This window comes from Saccopteryx leptura, chromosome 2 (genome assembly GCF_036850995.1).
Source record: "Saccopteryx leptura isolate mSacLep1 chromosome 2, mSacLep1_pri_phased_curated, whole genome shotgun sequence".
Taxonomy (NCBI): Eukaryota; Metazoa; Chordata; class Mammalia; order Chiroptera; family Emballonuridae; genus Saccopteryx; species Saccopteryx leptura.
In genome coordinates, this window is record NC_089504.1 from 132,633,653 (window position 1) to 132,656,056 (window position 22,404).

General features: G+C 43.2%; 2 protein-coding genes, 1 long non-coding RNA gene and 1 pseudogene across 3 annotated transcripts in view; 3 read left to right on the top strand and 1 right to left on the bottom strand.

The window, feature by feature from the left end:
* LOC136394925 (uncharacterized) overlaps positions 1 to 11,243 on the bottom strand; it is a 98,538-nt gene extending 87,295 nt beyond the window's left edge. The window contains exon 1 of the long non-coding RNA XR_010749249.1: positions 11,076 to 11,243. This is a non-coding gene — a long non-coding RNA (uncharacterized lncRNA). The remainder of the gene's footprint in view (positions 1 to 11,075) is intronic.
* Positions 8,200 to 12,595, top strand: LOC136394918 (tubulin alpha-1A chain). The gene is made up of 4 exons (XM_066368783.1): positions 8,200 to 8,337; positions 10,361 to 10,583; positions 10,726 to 10,874; positions 11,415 to 12,595. Exons 1-4 carry the CDS (start codon positions 8,335 to 8,337, stop codon positions 12,393 to 12,395), a joined length of 1,356 nt encoding a protein of 451 aa, XP_066224880.1. The 5' UTR covers positions 8,200 to 8,334; the 3' UTR covers positions 12,396 to 12,595.
* The window catches only part of TUBA1B (tubulin alpha 1b), a 30,322-nt gene continuing 16,161 nt past the window's right edge, over positions 8,244 to 22,404 (top strand). Inside the window, exon 1 of the mRNA XM_066368782.1 lies at positions 8,244 to 8,337. Coding sequence (XP_066224879.1) covers positions 8,335 to 8,337 — 3 coding nt within the window. The 5' untranslated portion in view covers positions 8,244 to 8,334. The remainder of the gene's footprint in view (positions 8,338 to 22,404) is intronic.
* Positions 14,418 to 18,023, top strand: LOC136393892 (heterogeneous nuclear ribonucleoprotein A3-like; annotated as a pseudogene).

The window sequence follows — 22,404 nt, forward strand, 5'->3', positions numbered from 1 at the left end:
TAACCCCACTCTACCAGTAACTTGTTGCAGAAATAAGATAATTTGTCTTGTACAATATCCCATGCTCTGAATTGGTCTGTTGCCTCCTTGCCTCCTTGTGATATCATCTGACTTGTTCCACTATCCTCTGAATTTCCTATAAATGGAAGTTAAGAATCTCTAACCCTGGCCAGTTGGCTCAGTGGTAGAGCATCAAGCTGGCATGTGGATGTCCCAGGTTCAATTCCAATTCCTGGTGAGGGCACACAGAAGTGACCATCTGCTTCTTTTTTTTTTTTTTTTATTACAGAGACAGAGAGAGAGTCAGAGAGAGGGATAGATAGGGACAGACAGACAGGAACAGAGAGATGAGAAGCATCAATCATCAGTTTTTCATTGCAACACCTTAGTTGTTCATTGATTGCTTTCTCATATGTGCCTTGACCATGGGCCTTCAACAGACTGAGTAACCCCTTGCTCGAGCCAGCGACCTTGGGTCCAAGTTGGTGAGCTTTGTTCAAACCAGATGAGCCCGCGCTCAAGCTAGCGACCTCGGGGTCTCAAACCTGGGTCCTCCGCATCCCAGTCCAACGCTCTATCCACTGGGCCACCGCCTAGTCAGGCGACCATCTGCTTCTTCACCCCAGTCCCTCACTTCTCTCTTTCTCTCTTTCTCTCTTCCTCTCCCAAAGCCATGGCTTGATTGGTTGGAGTCCTTGGCCATCAGTGCTGAGGATGGCTCTGTGGAGCCTCTGCCTTAGGTGCTAAAAATTGCTCTGCTGTACATGGCCCCAGATGGGTGGGGGCATTGGCCCCAAACGGGGTTGCCAGGTGGATCCTGGTTGGGGCGCTTACAGGAGTTAGTTTATCTCCCCTCCTCTTACTTGGGAAAGGCAAAGAAAAAAAAAACCTCTGGCTCTAAAGACTTGATTAGATTCAGCATGATTGTCTGTGCCAGATCATTTCATAGATGATGTCACATACTTTCTGTTGGATCACATCACAGGTTCACAAGGTCTGGTAGTCCCACTTATAGTGATGATAAGATTGATCAGTCAGTTCAGATGCTAATAGCCTAATCCTTTTATTTAAAATATCCCCATCAATTTTTTTTTTGTTGTTGTTTTTTGTTTGTTTGTTTTACAGAGAGAGAGGGATAGATAAGATAGGGACAGACAGGCAGAACGAAGAGAGATGAGAAGCATCAATCATCAGTTTTTCGTTGCGACACCTTAGTTGTTCATTGATTGCTTTCTCATATGTGCCTTGACTGTGGGCCTTCAGCAGACCAAGTAACCTCTTGCTCGAGCCAGTGGCCTTGAGTTCAAGCTGGTGAGCTTTTTGCTCAAACCAGATGAGCCTGAGCTCAAGCTAGCAGCCTCAGGGTCTCGAACCTGGGTCCTCCGCATCCCAGTCCGACGCTCTATCCACTGCGCCACCGCCTGGTCAGGCTCCATCAATTTTTTATCTGAATTTTCAACCACTGATAATCTTTGCCTGAATAAATTATTTCATTAGAGAATGTAAAGGGTGATTTTTCTAATTCTATTGCCATATATATATATATATATATTTGTATTTTTTCTGAAGCTGGAAACGGCGAGAGACAGTCAGACAGACTCCTGCATGCGCCCGACTGGGATCCACCCGGCACGCCCACCAGGGGCGATGCTCTGCCCACCAGGGGGCGATGCTCTGCCCCTCCGGGGCGTCGCTCTGCCATGACTAGAGCCACTCTAGCGCCTGGGGCAGAGGCCAAGGAGCCATCCCCAGCGCCCGGGCCATCTTTGCTCCAATGGAGCCTTGGCTGCGGGAGGGGAAGAGAGACACAGAGAGAAAGGGGGGGGGGGTGGAGGAGCAAATGGGCGCCTCTCCTATGTGCCCTGGCCGGGAATCGAACCCGGGTCCCCCGCACGCCAGGCCGACGCTCTACCGCTGAGCCAACCAGCCAGGGCCTATTGCCATATTTACTAGCTGGCATTTCATACCCTATAAAAGAATGATTTTCCTGCCTGACCAGGCAGTGGCGCAGTGGATAGAGCATCGGACTGGGACGCGGAAGACCCAGGTTCAAGACCCTGAGGTCGCCAGCTTGAGCGCAGACTCATCTGGTTTGAGCAAGGTTCACCAGCTTGAGCCCAAGGTCGCTGGCTCGAGCAAGGAATCACTAGGTCTACTGTAGTTCTCCGGTCAAGGCACATATGAGAAAACAATCAATGAACAACTAAGGTGCCTCCCGAAGAATTAATGCTTCTCATCTCTCTTCTTTCCTGTCTGTCCCTCTGTCTGACTCTGTCTGTCACATACACACACACATACACACAATGATTTTCCCTTATTAACTAGGGTAATTTGGTTACTCTGAAATACAGTTTGTACTGAAAATGCAGAACAAAAGCTCAATTATTTATTTAATTACTTAATTGTCATTGTATAGATCAGGGGTAGTCAACCTTTTTATACCTACCACCCACTTTTGTATCTCTGTTAGTAGTAAAATTTTCTAACTGCCCACTGGTTCCACAGTAATGGTGATTTATAAAGTAGGGAAGTAACTTTACTGTATAAAATTTATAAAGCAGAGTTAAAGCATATAATAATAATTACTTATCATGTACTTTATGTTCGATTTTTGCTAAGTTTGGCAGAATAAATCTTTATAAAACAACTTACTAATAGTTAAATATATCCCTTCTTTTTTTTTTTTTGTATTTTTCTGAAGCTGGAAACGGGGAGAGACAGTCAGACAGACTCCCGCATGCGCCCGTTCGGGATCCACCCGGCACGCCCACCAGGGGGCGTCGCTCTGTTGCGACCAGAGCCACTCTAGCGCCTGGGGCAGAGGCAGAGGAGCCATCCCCAGCGCCGGGGCCATCTTCGCTCCAATGGAGCCTTGCTGCGGGAGGGGAAGAGAGAGACAGAGAGGAAGGAGAAGGGGAGGGGTGGAGAAGCAGATGGGCGCTTCTCCTGTGTGCCCTGGCTGGGAATCAAACTTGGGACTTCTGCACTCCAGGCCGACGCTCTACCACTGAGCCAACCGGCCAGGGCCAAAATATATCTTTTTATTTATACTTTGGTTGCTCCACTACCGCCCACCATGAAAGCTTGAACACCCACTAGTGGGCAGTAGGGACCAGGTTGACTACGACTGGTATAGAGTATGGAGTTGGTGCCCTAGTTACTTCTAATAGTACAATGATATTAGATGATGATTATTTTTTTTGTGTGTGTGACAGAGACAGAGAGAGAGAAACAGAGAGAGGAACAGACAGGGACAGACAGACAGTAAGTGAGAGAGATGAGAAGCATCAATTCTTCCTTGCGGTACTTTCATTGTTTACTGTTTGCTTTCTCATATGTGCCTTGACCAAAGAGGGGAGTGGTGGTGGGGGGGCCTACAGCAGAACGAGTGACCCCTTGCTCAAGCCAGCGACCTGGGCTTCAAGCCAGTGACCTTTGAGCTCCAGTCAGCAAACACAGGGTCATGTCTAGGATCCCACGCTCAAGCCAGTGACCCCCCAGCTCAAGCCGGTGAGCTTGGGGTTTCGAACCTGGGTCCTCTGCATCCCGGTCTGATGCTCTATCCACTGCGCCACTGCCTGGTCAGACAATGATTATTTTTAATTCACTTTTTAATCTTTTTAAATTTTTTTCTTTTGCTTTGTGGATATATCTTTATGAACTCACAGATTTATATTGTTAAAATTTTTATTATAAAAATTGCATAGCCTGACCTGTGGTGGCACAGTGGATAAAGCGTCAACCTGGAAATGCTGAGGTCGCCGGTTCAAAACCTTGGGTTTGCCTGGTCAAGGCACATATGGGAGTTGATGCTTCCAGCTCCTCCCCCCTTCTCTCTCTCTGTCTCTCCTCTCTCTCTCTCTCTCTCTGTCTCTCCCTCTCCTTTCTAAAATGAATAAAAAAATAAATAAATAAAAATTGCATAAAAGGCCCTGGCCAGTTTGCTCAGTGGTAGAGCATCGGCCTGGCATGCAGGAGTCCTGGGTTCAATTCCTGGCCAGGGCACACAGGAGAAGTGCTCATCTGCTTCTCCACCCCTCCCCCTCTCCTCCCTCTCTGTCTCCCTCTTCCCCTCCCGCAGCCAAGGCTCCATTGGAGCAAAGTTGGCCCGGGCGCTGAGGATGGCTCTGTGGCCTCTGCCTCAGGCGCTAGAATGGCTCTGGTTGCAACAGAGCAATACCCCAGATGGGCAGAATATCGCCCCCTGGTGGGCATGCTGGGTGGATCCCGGTCGGGTGCATGCAGGAGTCTGTCTGACTGCCTCCCTGTTTTCAACTTCAGAAAAATACAAAAAAAGAAAAATTGCATAAAAACAAGAATGCACAAAACATATCTTTACTGCATAACAAATAATTAGGAGTGGATGAGATCTCGCAGAATAAAATGAGGGAAAGGCCTAGGACTGAACCTTAAGGAACTTCAACATTTGAAGACTAGGAGAGGAGGGGAAAAAAAAGCAAAAAATATAGAAATAAAATCCATAAAATGTAGTTTTTCAGGCCAAGGGAAGAAAGTGTCTCAAGAATAGTAAACTGTAACAAAGCATTCACAGGTCAACAAGAACTAAAGTGTCAAGTGGATTTAGCAAGAAACATGGTTTTAAGGAGTGGCTGGAGTAGAATCCAGATTGGAATGAATTTAAGGATAAATAGGAGGTAAAAAAGTGGAAAAAAACGTGTTAGACAACTCTTGTTTCCTACATAAGTTAAGATACACAGAGTCATGCAATGGAGTCTATAAGACTCTTCCCCATATACACACAAACACATACCATTCTCATTTTTTTTTAATTTTTTTTATTTATTCATTTTTAGAGAGAGAGGAGAGAGAGAAGGGGGAAGGAGCAGGAAGCATCAACTCCCATATGTGCCTTGACCAGGCAAGCCTGGGGTTTTGAACCGGCAACGTCAGTGTTCCAGGTCAACACTTTATCCACTATGCCACCACAGGTCAGGCCCATTCTCAAACTGATATACATGTTCTTGTTTTATTTCTTCAATTAGATTGGAAGATTCTGGTGAAAGGGGCCATGCTACCACCTCTGAATTCTCACAGTATTTAGAATGGTCTAGGGCTTACTACAGACACTCAGTAAATGCTTATTGTATATATATTTAAAAAGTAAAATACTTTGTTAAATATTTTTAACCTGGTCTGTGGTGGTGCAGTGGACAGACCATCAACCGGGAATTCTAAGGTCACCAGTTCAAATCCCTGGGCTTGCCTGGTCAAGGCACATACAACAAACAACAAGCAAGTAATGAACAACTAAAGTGAAATAACTATGAGTTGATACTTCTCGCTCTCACTCCCCCTCTCTATAAGATGAATAAATAAAATCTTAAAAAATAATACTTTTAGCCTGACCAGGCGGTAGCACAGTGGATAGTTTCAGACTGGGATGCAGAGGACCCGGGTTTGAAACCCCAAGGTTGCCGGCTTGAGCACGGGCTCAACTGGTTTAAGCAAGGCTCACCAGCTTGAGCCCAAGGTCGCTGGCTTGAGCAAGGGGTTACTCGGTCTGCTGTAGCCCCCCCCCCCCAGGTCAAGGCACATATGAGAAAGCAATCAGTGAACAACTAAGGTGCCGCAACAAAGAATTGATGCTTCTCATCTCTCTCACTTCCAGTCTTTCTGTCCCTATCTGTCCCTCTTTCTGTCTCTCACCGTCTCACAAAAAATTTAAATAAATAAATTACTAACCATGATAATAGTTAATGAAAATATGCACAGAGAGCTGTTCATTTAATTCAACCAACATGTATAATGCCCATTGTACACTAAGCACTTTGCCAGAGACTAGCATTCACATTTTAATGGAGATAAAGTATAGACACACAAAAAAGCTTAATTCCACAATATTATGAAAGAAAAAAGAGAAAGTTTTATCCTAATCTTACTATGGACAATAATGAATCCATTAGTGGGATAGCTAATGTAAGTTAAAGAAATTGGCACTGAAAATAAGAAGTAAACGAATAAAAAAAAATATTTTTTTGCCTCCCATAGTTGGCACACTATTAATCAGACAAGGAACAAAAAGAAGAGATTAGTTTTTTCCCCCTGCTCTCCCATTTATATATTTAAGATTATCAGTGCTCAAATAGTCTATTTCTGACCTAGATCTTATTGTTACTTATGCCCAAGGGGAGAAAAAATTTCCTCATTTACATAAGGAACAGAATGGCACTGAGATAGAATTACAAAGAATCAATTGCATGAACCTCCTCTTTTTTATTTAATCCTCAGTGTAAACTGTATAAAGAATTGAGACTACTGGGCAAATGACATATTTCTTTTATAATGTAAAGAAAATAAAATTCAAGACTGTGCCTCTCATTCCCAAAAGATTTGTACATTTTACTATGGTCTAGCAGTGTCTAATTTATTTCATTGTTAAAATTTTGAAGGAAGTATTTTTCAATGAGCTACTTAATTAATCCTTACCCCCCCCATGTCACTTAATTCTTATTTTTGTTAAATGTAATTCTGAATTTAGAAAGAAGTATTCAGGTTGTCCTTAATTTTCTTGTCTCTTTACTGAAGTATATTTTTATTTTCTGAAGAAAGATAAGATGATATTGAAGATTATTTTTCCTGTGACACATGCAAAAAGTAGATAAAATAATTCATACATTGGGTTTTTCTCCCCTAGGGAAGATTAGTGAAGCAAATTTGAACATGTAAAGCAGAGCTGTGGTTTGCAGGCTAGAAAAATCCATGGCCATTATTGTAACATCACAACCTTACAGCAGCTGTCTCCTCAAGTCCCTCCCTCCCACACCCTGCTCTGCCTGCCAGCCAGCAGGAATGAATGGGCTCGGCAAAGCACTGTAAATGGTGCTGCAGACCCTAAAAATATGTCACTGACAACCAAAGGGAAAATACAAATTTTCAATTTTGTGACCATTACAAACCTCTCACTCTGAGATTTCATCAATGTCAGGAGGCACCCAGTCCAGAGTCTTATTCTGCATAGCCTATTTTTATTGATAATGGAGCCTTTCTAAGTAGCAAAAGAATGTTACTGCAATTCATTTCCTAGGAAGTGAAAGTAAAGCCTTTTTGTCCCAAGAGGCAATTGAGCAACCACCAGTCTCTAGTTGAATAGCAACGGTATGAGGCTGGCTACAATTCCCACAGTTGCTTCTTAGAGGAGATTTACCAAATTCACACAAGAGCTACATAAAAAAAAAGAAATGTAGTTATTGAGCTGACATTACAGTTATCTGTGGATGGAGGCAACATTACAAAATGGTCTTCTTTTTACACTGTACAATTCTCCTTCTTAATTTGGTGTCTGTTACTTTTCTCATTCCAGGAAACAGAATAATACAGAATATAACTGTCTGATCAGGTAGTACTAGCTTCTGAACTCAATGCTTTCTCCTTGTATTTTCTCAGTTCTTTATCAGAAAAGATGATTCATTGTAAGGAACAATACACTACATAAAATATATTACATAGACTTCTAGTAAAGGAATATTTCTAGTAAACCATTTAACTATGGTATGTTCATTAGACCTCAATTATTGCCATGTTAGAACTACTTGTGTGCTTCCATATTTAGTATGGTTATTCTTTCCATCTTCCATTTTTGTTTAGTTATTTGGGGGAGAGGTGCAAACGAATGTCTGAAAATAAATTATTTGAACCTGAAAAACCATTTTGGATGTCTCTATTACTGAACCTTTTTTCATTTAAAAAATTACATTTACCCAAGCCATTTTAAACATCATTCTTATCTCTTCTTTATTTTTAAAGCAATTTGAGATGTTCAATCCTCACCGAATGTGGTTCAGTATAATTTGACGGAGGAACTGGGAGTAATTTTCCATTAAATATTTCATCTCAACACAAAATCTGCGATTAAATGTTGGGAAAAAAAACTTACATTGGTGGTTTTTACTGTAGTTGGAGGTTTAAGCACCGTAAAATCATCCACCCTCAACTCTTTCTTCTCTTTTGCACCCCCCTCCCCAACCCCACCCTATAATGGATGCTCGGCTGACTGTTCTTTCTCGGTCTCTTTGTCTGAAGGATGCAGTCTATGGATGCTAGGGGAAAGGGGGTGGGGGAGAGATTACCTCATCCCATGTCGTTTGCACCAATCACAACTCTCCCGTCATGGCTTCTCTGGGCAGATTGAGGGGTCTGGACCAACAGGAAAAGGCCCCAGCCCATCCCCATGGTGACTGAGTTGTATATAGGGAGCTGCATCCGCCCATGTGCCGCAGGTTCTCTTACATCGACCGCCTAAGAGTCGTGCTGTAAGAAGCAACAACCTCTCCTCTTCCTCTCCACCTTCCATTTGGCAGCAGCAAAACAGCAACCATGGTAGGAATCTGTTTTCTCTGGCTCTTTGTGGTCGTTGGGTGGGGTCAGTCTTCCAGGGTACTTGGAAAATATGAAGTCCTTTTCCCTTTACAGTATCTTTGGCAAGAGGAGCCTTACGCTTTGTTGGCGAGGTTAAGCTTTGTCCCAAATCCTTGAGCTGGCCGCCGCCGCAGTGCAGAGTGCAGGAGGAGCTCAGAAAGAACTGTGCCCAGGGCGCGGCAGAACCGTGGGGAAAAACAAAGGCGGTTTGGAAGGGTTTTTTGTTATCCGAGCCTTTCGGAGCCTCCAGCAGCCCATCTGTTGGTGATGAAAGTGTCTCGGGCAGGGAAAGACGATCGTGGCGTCTCCTGTTTGGCCCCAGTGTATATGTACACCGTCTCCGAGTGACTCGGAGAGGCTCTTTTCTTCCCGCGTGTTTCCCCAGGGCCAGGGAGAGGAGGAGTCGCCCTAAAAGACCAGGGGTCGGTGGGTGTAGCTGGGAGTGGGGGGAGGGAAGGACTGGGACAAAGTAGACCCTTGGGTTAATTAAAAAAAAAAAAAAAAAAAAAAGCTTCCCAAGTTCCCTCGCTGATTCGTAGGCATTTTATAAAGATGGGGAATACATTAACAAGGAAAAACTGGTTAGTTTCTGTTGAAGCCGGTGGTAGCAGGCGTCAGGGCGGCGCAGGGGTGGAGTTGTTTGTTTCTGGCTTTTCTGGCCTTGGAGCCACTGGGCGGGGTTGGCTTTTGCTAAACCTCTTCTATCAGGAGAAAACTTAATAAGCCTTTCATCATTGTGGAACTGTAGGTGTTAGGTTTTTCATTCATTGCTAAAACTTAGATGAAGATGAAATATTTTTTTCTTGAGGAGCAAAATCACAATTCACTTGACAAGTCCTTTAAAATCTGGTCCTGGGCTACCCCGCCCTGACTGACTAGAGTGTGTCTATCTGTTGGCACTGTGTTCAGTGAGGAAAACCACTATGCGAGCCAAGGTACCCTAATGGTCAGGACCCAGGGAAACGCCCTTCCCTGCCCCACCCCCCTGTCAGTGAATAGACAATGAAGTTGTAGCCATAAAGACCATTGAGTGTGAACATTCTGTGCTGGGTAGAAAAATCTCAGAATGAAAATAGGTACTATTTTGTTGTTTTAAAGAAATATTTCATTATCCTTTCACTGGGTTTTATTCTTTGTTTGGTAGCTTCTCATGCGATATTTGTTTCTAATTTAGGAACTGTTTTAAAGAATAATTTTTCAGTTTTTTATAGTAGAGAAGATTCTGGAGAAACTTTTTAAAAAGTAATGAAATTTCTGCAAAGAAGAATTATATTCCATGTCCAGCTATTGTTTGTTCTAACACAACTTCATTAATTCATTTCAATTTAGGCATATGGTCCCAGCCTGGTTCAGCGGAGGAAAACTGGCAGAACGGCACAATGAGATCATGTAGGCAGTTTCTGGAAATAGAGCTTGCTCTGTTAAATAATGTAGCAGACAGTACAGGCTAGTACCAGGCACAGCAAATGCAGCAGTTCAGGAGTCAGCCCTTGTTCAGCTTCAAACCCCCAAGTACAGATGAATTCTGCAGATAGACTGCAGAAGGGTGTGGCTTCTAGCCTCAGCTGCAGTACAGATGCTCATGTTGAAATACCAAATCATTTAGATTAAACTTTTATCTTTATTTAAAGCAGAACAGGGTAGTAATATTGATTTCAATTAATGGTTGAATTTAACTTACTTCGTTTTATAAAATCAGTGCTTTGAATATTTTTTAAATGTGAAAAATCTACTCAAGCATGCTGGTAGGAACAATGGGCTTGCACCATGTGCTAAACAGTACAACATTAATTACTCAGGCCATGCCCATCTGCAGCATTTGTAGGGGTGCTTTTCCTTAATCATTTCTATTATGTTAGGGACATGAACTTAGATAAATTTGAAGAATATCTGTATACTACTAGAAATATTTTTAGAAATCTACTGAAAATTCAAAATGTTAACACAGCCTATGTTTACAGTTTTTCTCATTTCCTTCCAATAGCGTGAGTGCATCTCCATCCATGTTGGCCAGGCTGGTGTCCAGATTGGCAATGCCTGCTGGGAGCTCTACTGCCTGGAACACGGCATCCAGCCCGATGGCCAGATGCCAAGTGACAAGACCATTGGAGGGGGAGATGACTCTTTCAATACCTTCTTCAGTGAGACAGGCGCTGGCAAGCATGTGCCTAGGGCAGTGTTTGTAGACCTGGAACCCACAGTCATTGGTGAGTTGATCTCAGTAACCTGAGTGAGATCCCAGGGGTCTGAGACAGGAAGTATGTCCTGGGGGCTCTGTGCCTGCCCTGGGGTTAGGCAGGCTGGTGCAGGTTGTTAGTGACGGGTGGCCGCCTGGCTTCCTTTTTCCAGATGAAGTTCGCACTGGTACCTACCGCCAGCTCTTCCACCCTGAGCAGCTCATCACAGGCAAAGAAGATGCTGCCAATAACTATGCCCGTGGACACTACACCATTGGCAAGGAGATCATTGACCTCGTCTTGGACCGAATTCGGAAACTGGTATGTTTGTTCTAAAAGTAAAATAAATTAATGATTCTACGAAAGACATTTAAAATAATGCTTTTTTTCAAATACAGAATTGAAATGTAATAAGAAGAATTATTCCTTTACAGTATGTTAAAAATTCAAAACATAGATTATTTGGTATCATTTCATAAATTTTAATGAAGATATTTTAAATTAAGAAATGTTGTGCCTGACCTGTGGTGGCACAGTGGATAAGGCGTCGGACGTGGAATGCAGAGGTTGCTGATACAAGTCCCCTGTCTTGCTGGGTCAAGGCACATAGGAGAAGCAACTACGAGTTGGTGCTTCTGTTCTTCCCTCTCCCAGCTTTTCTCTCTCTCTTCTCTCTAAAACCAATAAATAAAATCTAAAAAAAAGAAAGAAAGAAATGTCAAGTTATTCCAGTAAGGCCTACAGTTTTTAAAGTGTTAGTCAAAATAAGGTCTGTGTCCTTAGATTTGTATAAAAAGTGAAAATATATTTTGTATCACAAAAATCAGTAACTATGTTTCCTGTATTATTTTTTTCTAACAGGCTGACCAGTGCACAGGTCTTCAGGGCTTCTTGGTTTTCCACAGCTTTGGTGGGGGAACTGGTTCCGGGTTCACCTCCCTGCTGATGGAACGTCTCTCTGTCGATTACGGCAAGAAGTCCAAGCTGGAGTTCTCTATTTACCCAGCACCCCAGGTTTCCACAGCTGTAGTTGAGCCCTACAACTCCATCCTCACCACTCACACCACCCTGGAGCACTCTGACTGTGCCTTCATGGTTGACAATGAGGCCATCTATGACATCTGTCGTAGAAATCTTGATATTGAACGCCCAACCTACACTAACCTGAATAGGTTGATAGGTCAAATTGTATCCTCCATCACTGCTTCCCTCAGGTTTGATGGAGCCCTGAATGTTGATCTGACTGAATTCCAGACCAACCTGGTGCCCTATCCCCGCATCCACTTCCCTCTGGCCACATATGCCCCTGTCATCTCTGCTGAGAAAGCCTACCATGAACAGCTTTCTGTAGCAGAGATCACCAATGCGTGCTTTGAGCCAGCCAACCAGATGGTGAAATGTGACCCTCGCCACGGTAAATACATGGCTTGCTGCCTGCTGTACCGAGGTGATGTGGTTCCCAAAGATGTCAATGCAGCCATTGCCACCATCAAGACCAAGCGTACTATCCAGTTTGTAGACTGGTGCCCCACTGGCTTCAAAGTTGGCATTAATTACCAGCCTCCCACTGTGGTCCCTGGTGGAGACCTGGCCAAAGTGCAGCGAGCTGTGTGCATGCTGAGCAACACCACAGCTATTGCTGAGGCCTGGGCTCGCCTGGACCACAAGTTTGACCTGATGTATGCCAAGCGTGCCTTTGTTCACTGGTATGTGGGTGAGGGCATGGAGGAAGGAGAGTTCTCCGAGGCACGTGAGGACATGGCTGCCCTTGAGAAGGATTATGAGGAGGTTGGTGTGGATTCTGTTGAAGGAGAGGGTGAGGAAGAAGGAGAGGAATATTAAAGTTTAAATGTCACAACGGTGCTGCTTTTACAGGGAAACTTATTCTGTTTTAAACATTTAAAAGCTGTGGTCTTAATTTGAATGTAGCAGCGAGTACTCTAAACAATTAATTGGCCTATGCTTTAAAACAATGCTTTGTTACAGACTCAACTGTCCATTTCTCTGATGGGTTTGAATAAAGTATTCCCTGTCTTAAATGAGTTCAGACTTGTGTTTTCTGTTGGGGTGTCAAAAGTTTTTTATGTATTAGTATATTGAAGAGAAAGAGTAATTTTACTGGTATACACATATATTATTATTTTATTTATTTTTTCTTATGGAGAGAGTCAGGGAGAGGAATAGACAGGGACAGATAGGAACGGAAAGAGATCAATTAGTTTCTTGTCGCACCATCTTAGTTCATTGATTGCTCTCTCATATGTGCCTTGACCGCGGGCCTTCAGCAGACCGAGTAACCCCTTGCTCGAGCCAGCAACCTTGGGTCCAAGCTGACGAGCTTTGCTCAAACCAGATGAGCCCACGCTCAAGCTGGTGACCTTGGGGTCTTGAACCTCGGTCCTTCGTATCCCAGTTCTATGCTCTATCCACTGCGCCACCACCTGGTCAGGCTATATTATGACTTAAATTATCTTAGTATATTATAAAACTTATAAATTATAAAATTATATCTAAATGTAACTAGATAACATCCATGATATTTTTAAGTTTTGGTTCCATTATAATAGTTAAAAATGCTAGTAAGAATTGATATCTTCTAATGCACAGCCAAAGGTCTGATTGGCTGTTGAGTCTCATACAACTAACATTAAATGATGAATATTCCAAATGCATCATCAGGTCTTACAAGCTTATTTTCATACCCCAATCACTTCAAAGAACAAAACTCGAATACTGCAATCGTAGGCATCAGCACAAGATGGTAAGAGAAACAGTTTGGATAAAGGGTTTTTCCAACAATAGAACACCTGATAAGTTCAACGGACGGAAAGGCTAAGGATCCAAGGATAAGGAATTGTCTTGTGCTATCATGGTATCCTGTTCTGGTCAAATACCAGTGGACTAAAGTTTATTTATTTGAGAGACAGGAAGGGAAGGAGATGAGAAGCATCAATTCTTCATTGTAGCATCTTAGTTTATTGTTTTCTCATAGGTGCCTTATGTGTGTGTGAGGGCGGGAGGTTCCAGCCAAGGCAGTGACCCCTTGCCAAAGCCAGGGACCTTGGCCTCAAGTCAGCAACCTTGGGCTTCAAGCCAGTGACCATGGGATCATGTTGATGATGAGCCCACACTCAAGTCAGCCACCTCAGGGTTTCTAACCTGGGTCCTCAGTGTCCCAGGTTGACGTTCTATCCACTGTGCCACCACCTGGTCAGGCATATAATTCTTTTAAATCAAGGTACAAGGATATATAACATACCACCTTTAAGTCTATAACATAATGGTTCAATATTTGTATACATTGTGAAATGATTACACAAGTCTAGTTAACATTCATCATACAATTAAATTTTTTTCTTGTGATAACAATTTTTTTTTTTTTGTATTTTTCTGAAGTGAGAAGCAGGGAGGCAGAGAGACAGACTCCCGCATATGCCCAACAGGGATCCACCCAGTATGCCCACTAGGGGGCAATGCTCTGCCCATCTGGGCCGTTGCTCTGTTACAACCAGAGCCATTCTAGCACCTGAGGAGGAAGCCATGAAGCCATCCTCAGTGCCTGGGCCAACTCGCACTAATAGAGCATTGGCTGCAGGAGGGGAAGAGAGAGATAGAGAGAAAGGAGAAGGTTAAAGGTGGAGAAACAGATGGGTGCTTCTCCTGTATGCCCTGGCTGGGAAATGAACCCAGGACATCTATATACTGGGCCAACACTCTATCCACTGAACCACTGGCCAGGGCATTATTAAAACATTTTTATTCTATTTAATCTGAGGTAAGAAGAACCTGGAGATAAATGAAATGTAAAAAACCAAAAAATTGGCCTCACCAGTAATGGCAAAGTGGATAGAGCATCAACCTGGAATGCTGAAGTACCAGGTTTGAACCCTGACTTCATCAGCTTGAGCATGAACTCACCAGCGTGAGTGTGGGTTCACTGACATGATACCATAGTTGTGGGCTTGAGTCCAAAAGGTCACTGGCTTGAAGCACAAGGTCGCAGGCTTGATTGAGCAGGTAGTCACTGGCTCATCTGCATCCCCCACAAAGCATGTATGAGAAGCAATCAATGAATAACAACTAAAGTGCCACAACTAAAAGTTGATGCTTCTCATCTCTCTCCTTGTCTGTCTCTCTTTCTTACTAAATAATTTTTATTTTTATTTTTTAATTTATTCATTTTAGAGAGCAGGGGGAAGAGAGAGTGTGAGAGGATAAAGGAGAGAGAAGGACAGGGGAGGAGTAGGAAGCATCAACTACCATATGTGCTGTGACCAGACAAGCCCAGGGTTTTGAACCAGTGACATCAGCATCCCAGGTCAACGCTTTATCCACTGCACCACCACAGGTCAGGCACTAATTTTTTTTTTTAATTGACAGCAAAAGAATGTATTATCTTGAGACTATTATATACATTTTATAATTTTCCTGTGCATATTCCTTCATATTAAAAAATAATAATAGTGGCTATGATGCTCATTCTATCCTTTTTTTCTAGCTTTAGTTGGCTTTTAGCTTTTGTCCTTGAGAGATATGTTTTATGTTTTTCATCAATATATAAAAAGGAGTGGGCCCTGGCCGGTCGGCCTGGCGTGTGGGGGACCCGGGTTCGATTCCTGGCCAGGGCACATAGGAGAAGCGCCCATTTGCTTCTCTACCCCCCCTCCTTCCTCTCTGTCTCTCTCTTCCCCTCCCGCAGCCAAGGCTCCATTGGAGCAAAGATGGCCCGGGCGCTGGGGATGGCTCCTTGGCCTCTGCCCCAGGCGCTAGAGTGGCTCTGGTCGCGGCAGAGCTACGCCCCGGAGGGGCAGAGCATCGCCCCCTGGTGGGCAGAGCTTCGCCCCTGGTGGGCGTGCCGGGTGGATCCCGGTCGGGCGCATGTGGGAGTCTGACTGTCTCTCCCAGTTTCCAGCTTCAGAAAAATACAAAAAAAAAAAAAAAAGGAGTGGCGCAGTGATAAAGCATCGACCTGGAAATGCTGAGGTCGCCGGTTCGAAACCCTGGGCTTGCCTGGTCAAGGCACATATGGGAGTTGATGCTTCCTGCTCTTCCCCCCTTCTCTCTCTGTTCTCTCTCTCTCTCTCCCTCTCTCTCTCCTTTCTAAAAACTGAATAAATAAAAAAATATAGTCTAACCTGTGGTGGCGCAGTGGATAAAGCATCGACCTGGAAATGCTGAGGTCGCCAGTTCAAAACTCTGGGCTTGCCTGGTCAAGGCACATATGGGAGTTGATGCTTCCAGCTCCTCCCCCTTCTCTCTCTCTGTCTCTCTCTCTCCTCTCTAAAAATGAATGAATGAATAAATAAATAAATAAATAAATAAATAATTGTTCCAGGCTAGTCTGGAAGGTTGATGATTTCTTCTCCTCCAAAATCTGCCTATAGCATTGCAAGGCATCCATAACAGCTCTGTATATCTTATTGAATCTGTCATTGCTGTACAACCCTAATGGCATAAACTGAAACACTCAAGTCTGAATTTTTTTGTTTTTATGGGAGTTAGTGTCCTAAACTAAAAACATCATATGTCAAGATTGTCGTAATCCAAGGATCCGCTGTATGTTTCTTTTCTATGCTATGTTTCAGATTCTTTTACTCTTGATAGATCATGTAAAGAGATAAGGATTCCTTTTTATTATTATTATTATTATTATTATTATTATTATTATTTTAAAGCGATAGGAGGGGAGGCAGAGACAAACTCCTGCTAGCAACCTCACCGGGATCCACCCAGCAAGCCCACTAGGGGGCAATGCTCTGTCCACTAGGGCATTGCTCCATTGCTCAGCAACCGGGCTTTTCTTAGTGCCTGAGGTGGAGGCCACAGAGCCATCCTCAGCACCCGGGGCCAACTCACTCCAATCAAGCCATGACTGCAGGAAGGGGACAGAGAGAGAGAGAGAGAGAGAAGCAAGAGGAGGAGGGGCAGAGAAGCAGATGGTTGCTTCTGTGTACCCTGACCAGGAATTGAACCCAGGACATCCATATGCCAGCCAACATACTACCCCTGATCCACTGGCCCAGCCTAAGGATTCTTTTTTGTCAAACTGTTATGCTACAGAATCTCTCTTTACCATTCTGGAATGTGGCCTCTTAATTCCAACCCTTGGGCTATCTGCAAAATCCTTATAACTTAAAAAATAAGATTTGTAATGGATTTTGTTAGTTCATAAATTGTGCCTGTATTAATCAAATAAGCTATTAAGATGGTCTCACTAGCCTGACCTGTGGTGGCGCAGTGGATAAAGCGTCGACCTGGAAATGCCGAGGTCCCTGGTCCGAAACCCTGGGCTTGCCTGGTCAAGGCACATATGGGAGTTGATGCTTCCAGCTCCTCCCCCCTGCCTCTCTCTCCTCTCTCTCTGTATCTCTCTCTCCTCTCTAAAATGAATAAATAAATAAAAATTTTAAAAAATTACTCAAAAGATGGTCTCACTAGCTTTATATTAATTTAACCAATATCCACATAGATTCTCTAGTTCGAAAAAAGCTCATATTGAACTCGAGTTAAAAGAGGTGAGTCCAGTGTCAAAATGGAGGGCCGTGATCCGAAGGAACTATAGCAGTTGAGAAAACTGTTTATCAGTGGTCTGAGCTTTGAAACTAAAGACAGTTTAAGAGAACATTTTGAGCAATGGGGTACACTCACATATTGTGTGGGGATGAGAGACCCTCAAACAAAACATTCCCAGGGATTTGGTTTTGTGACTTAATCTTGTGTTGAAGGTGAATGCAGCAATGTGTGCTCAACCACACAAGGTTGATGGGAGTGTGGTGGAACCAGAGAAAGCTGTTTCTAGAGAGGATTCTGTAAAGCCTTGTGCCCAGCTAAAAGGAAGACAATTTTTGTTGGTGGTATTAAAAAAGACACAGAAGAATATAATTTGAGAGACTACTTTGAAAAGTATGGCAAGATTGAAACCATAGAAGTTATGGAAGACAGGCAGACTGGGAAAAAAAGAGGATTTGCATTTGTAACATTTGATGATCATGATACAGTTGATAAAATTATTGTTCAGAAATACCACACATTAATGGGCATAATTGTGAAGTGAAAAAGGTCCTTTCTAACAAGAAATGCAGTCTGCTGGATCACAAAGAGGTTGTGGAGGTGGATTTGGCAACGTTATAGGTCGTGGAAGAAACTTTGGAGGTGGTGAAGGTAACTTTGGCAATGGTGGAAACTGGTGGAAGAGGAGGCTTTGGTGGTGGAGGTGGCAGCAGAGGTAGTTATGGGGGAGGTGAATATAATGAATTTGGAGGTGATGGGGACAATTATGGCAGTGGTCCTGGTTATAGTAGTAGAGGAGACTATGGTGGTGGTGGTGGACCAGGATATGGAAACCAAGGTGGTGAATATGGTAGCGGTGGTGGTAGATATGATGGTTACAATGATGAGGGGAATTTTGGTGGTAACTTGGTGGTGGGAACTAGAATAATTTTGGAAATTAGACTGGACAGCAGCAATTAAATTACAGACCCATGAAGGGAGCTGTTTTGCTGGAAGAAGCTTGGACAATCCCTATGATGGTGGTTATAGATCTGGTGGTGGAAGTGGTAGATATACAATAGTAGCAGAAGGTTCTAAAATATCAAGAAAAGGTCTACAGTTCTTAGCAGGAGAGAGAGCGAGAAGTTGTCAGGAAAGCTGGAGGTTACTTTGAGACAATCATCCCAAATGCATTAGAGGAACTATAAAAATCTGCCACAGAAAGAACAATGAGCCTGACCAGGCAGTAGCGCAGTGGATAGAGCGTCGAACTGGGATGCGGAGGATCCAGGTTTGAGACCCCGAGGTCGCCAGATTGAGCGCAGGCTCATTTAGTTTGAGCAAAGCTCACCAGCTTGGACCCAAGGTTGCTGGCTTGAGCAACGGGTTACTAGGTCTACTGTAGCCCCCACCCCCGTCAAGGCACATATGAGAAAGCAATCAATGTACAACTAAAGTGCCACAACAAAAAACTAATGATTGATGCTTCTCATTTCTCTCTGTTCCTGTCTGTCCCTATCTATCCCTCTCTCTGACTCTCTCTCTGTCTCTGGAAAGAAAGAAAGAAAGAAAGAAAGAAAGAAAGAAAGAAAGAAAGAAAGAAAGGAAGGAAGGAAGGAAGGAAGGAAGGAAGGAAGGAAGGAAGGAAGGAAGGAAGGAAGGAAGGAAGGAAGGAAGGAAGGAAGGAAGGAAGGAAAGAAAAGAAAGAAAGAAAGAAAGAAAGAAAGAAAGAAAGAAAGAAAGAAAGAAAGAAAGAAAGAAAGAAAGAAAGAAAGAAAGAAGGAAAGAAGGAAAGAAAAGAGAGGAAGGAAGGAAGGGAGGGAGGGAGGAAGGAAGGGAGGTAGGGAGGGAGGGAGGGAGGGAGGAAGGAAGGAAGGAAGGAAGGAAGGAAGGAAGGAAGGAAGGAAGGAAGGAAGGAAGGAAGGAAGGAAGCACAATGATCCATAGTCAGAGAAGTTACTGCTACTGTACTTAAACAGGAAACCCTTCTTGTTCAGGACTGTCATAGCCACAAAAGTGCAGCTTTTGTAAAAAAAAAAAAAGTGCAGCTATTGATTAATGCAATGTAGTGTCAAGTAGATGTACATTCCTGAGGTCTTTTCTCTGTCGTAGCTTTGTTTTTTTCTTTTCATTACATCAGGTATGTTGTCCTGTAAATTGTGATAGTGGTACAGGAATAAAAAGTTAAGGAATTTCTAACTTTAAAAAAAGGGGGGGGGGAGAAACATCACATATTTTGGATCTAGCTTCCTTTTGCAGACTTGTAAATTATAAATAAATAAAAGAAATGCCTCTAACAGATTCAGAACTGAATATAAAGCAAAGTCTTGTTTTTCTATATAATATAAACCCATTTACATAAAATTTTATATGTGTATATGCATAGAGATGTCTAAAAGGGTCTCTAACTGTATTTTTATTAATGATAAGATTTCAGGTAAATTTTACTTTCATTCTAACTTTTTAAGTTGTCTGAATTTTCTAGAATGAGTATGTAAAACAAAGGAAAAGAGAATTATTTTTTAAAAAGAAGGAATTTCTCTGGTTTAAATTGAAAAGCCACCTGACCTGTGGTGGCACAGTGGATGAAGCATCGACCTGGATGCTGAGGTCACTGGTTCAAAACCCTGGGCTTGCCTGGTTAAGGCACATACAGGAAGCAACTACTATGAGTTGAAACGTCCTGTTTCTCCTCCTTCTTTTTCTCTCTTCCTCTCTTTCATTCTCTCTCTCTTCTCTTTAAAAATCAATAAACAAAATCTAAAACAAAATAAAGATTTAAAAAAAACTTAAAAACCTATTTATACTGGATATACAAGCTGGGTGTCAATAAATCCAGAAATTTCCTTAATGATGCACTCTAATATTTTACAAGTCTATTTATAGTTGATGCTAGCATATTCTAGATGGCACTTACTTTTAAGAACCTCCCCACATCATTATTTTATAAATCACTTTGTGGTAATGAGTCAGTAAGCACAAGTTTTTCAGAGGAACACATTAAAGGTGCTAAGCAAATGTCTCACATGCAACTGTGAATTTTCATTCTTTCCATTTTTCTTATAAAGAGCAAAAAAAAGTTTATCAAGAGTCTATCGGCCCTGGCCGGTTGGCTCAGCGGTAGAGCGTCGGCCTAGCGTGCGGAGGACCCGGGTTCGATTCCCGGCCAGGGCACACAGGAGAAGCGCCCATTTGCTTCTCCACCCCTCCGCCGCGCTTTCCTCTCTGTCTCTCTCTTCCCCTCCCGCAGCCAAGGCTCCATTGGAGCAAAGATGGCCCGGGCGCTGGGGATGGCTCTGTGGCCTCTGCCCCAGGCGCTGGAGTGGCTCTGGTCGCAACATGGCGACGCCCAGGATGGGCAGAGCATCGCCCCCTGGTGGGCAGAGCGTCGCCCCTGGTGGGCGTGCCGGGTGGATCCCGGTCGGGCGCATGCGGGAGTCTGTCTGACTGTCTCTCCCCGTTTCCAGCTTCAGAAAAATGAAAAAAAAAAAAAAAAAAAAAAAAAAAAAAAAAGAGTCTATCACCTGTCCTGTGGTGTTGCAGTGGTAAAGCATTGATCTGGAATGCTGAGGTTACCAGTTCAAAACCTCGGGCTTGCCCAGTTGAGGCACCTACGAGAAGCAACTATGAATTGATGCATCCTGCTCTTCCAGACCTGCGCCCCTTCCAGACCTGCCCCCCACCTTTCTTTCTCTCACACTTGATCTTGTATTTTATCTTTAATATAATATCTCGATTGAAATGTAATTCACATACTACACATTCACCCAAAGTATGCATATCAGTGGTGTTTATTATATTCACAGTTATGCAACCATCTCCACAATCAATTTTAGAACATTTCATCACCCCCGCCAAAGAAACTCTGTAACCTGAACAACCATAAGCCCTATGCAACCACTAATCTATTTCGTCTCTATACATTTTCCTATCCCAGACATTTTATTTTTTTCATATACATTTATATCAAATGAAACCAATTTATTCCCAACTTAATAGTGTCTTATTAGGCAGATTGAAAAATAATAAATAACAAAAATTGCATCTTTACTGTTAACTTTTTTAGTTTTTTTCATTTAATTTATTGGAGTAACATTGGTTAATAAAATTATACAGGTTTCAGGTACCCAGTTCTACAGCACATCATCTGTATATTGTGTGTTCACCACCCCAAGTCAAGTCTCCTTCCATCATCATCTATCCCCACCTACCCTCCACCTCCCCCCACCTCCTTTTTTCCCTCCTGTAATTCCCATACTGCTGTATGTTTACAAGTGCTATTTCTTTCTGTTTTTCTTTTTTTATATATAATTTTTTAAATGATTTTATGTACTGATTTTAGAGAGAGGTGAGAAAGAGAATAAGGAAAGGAGAAGGAAGCATCAACTCGTAATAGTTGCCTCTGATACATACTTTGACCAAGCAAGCCCAGGGTTTTGAACTGGTGACCTCAGCATTTCAGGTTGATGCTTTACACCAGGGGTCCCCAACTTTTTACACAGGGGGCCAGTTCACTGTCCCTCAGACCGTTGGAGGGCCGGACTATAAAAAACACTATGAACAAATCCCTATGCACACTGCACATATCTTATTTTAAAGTAAACAAAATGGGAACAAATACAATATTTAAAATAAAGTACAAGTAAATTTAAATCAAACTGACCAGTATTTCAATGAGAACTATAGGCCTGCTTTTGGCTAATGAGATGGTCAATATCCGGTTCCATATTTGTCACTGCTAGCCATAACAAGTGATATGACGCGCTTCCAGAGCCGTGACACGTGTGTCCCGCATCACCGGAAGTAGTACTGTACCTGAGCTACGCCGTGCTTTGCGTGGCTCTCTCACTGGCCACCAATGAAAGAGGTGCCCCTTCAGGAAGTGCGGCGGGGCCAGATAAATGACCTCAGGGGGCAGCATGCGGCCCGCGGGCCATAGTTTGGGGATCCCTGCTTTACACTGTGACACCAGAGGTCAGGCTATACGTTTTCTTTCTTTGTTGAATCCCTTTACCGTTTTCACACAGCTCCCCAACTCCCATCCCCTCTGACAGCTATCAGTCTGTTCCCCATATCTATGAATCTGTTTCTATTTTGTTATTTTGTTCACTATTCCAGACATTTTTTATAAATTACAATAGGTAGACATTTGTAACTTGTTCTTTTTCTTTTAAAAAAAAATCAACTAGCCTGACCAGGTGGTGGTGCAGTGGATAGAGCGTCGGACTGGGATGCGGAAGGACCCAGGTTCGAGACCCCAAGGTCGCCAGCTTGAGCGCGGGCTCATCTGGCTTGAGCAAAGAGCTCACCAGCTTGGACCCAAGGTCGCTGGCTCAAGCAAGGGGTTACTCGGTCTGCTGAA

What these genes read in the sequence shown, in the direction of transcription:
- LOC136394918 (XM_066368783.1), top strand. An exon ending in CCTGGAACCCACAGTCATTG is followed by an intron (nt 10,584 to 10,725) that starts GTGAGTTGATCT and finishes TCCTTTTTCCAG; the next exon opens with ATGAAGTTCGCACTGGTACC. An exon ending in TGGACCGAATTCGGAAACTG is followed by an intron (nt 10,875 to 11,414) that starts GTATGTTTGTTC and finishes TTTTTCTAACAG; the next exon opens with GCTGACCAGTGCACAGGTCT.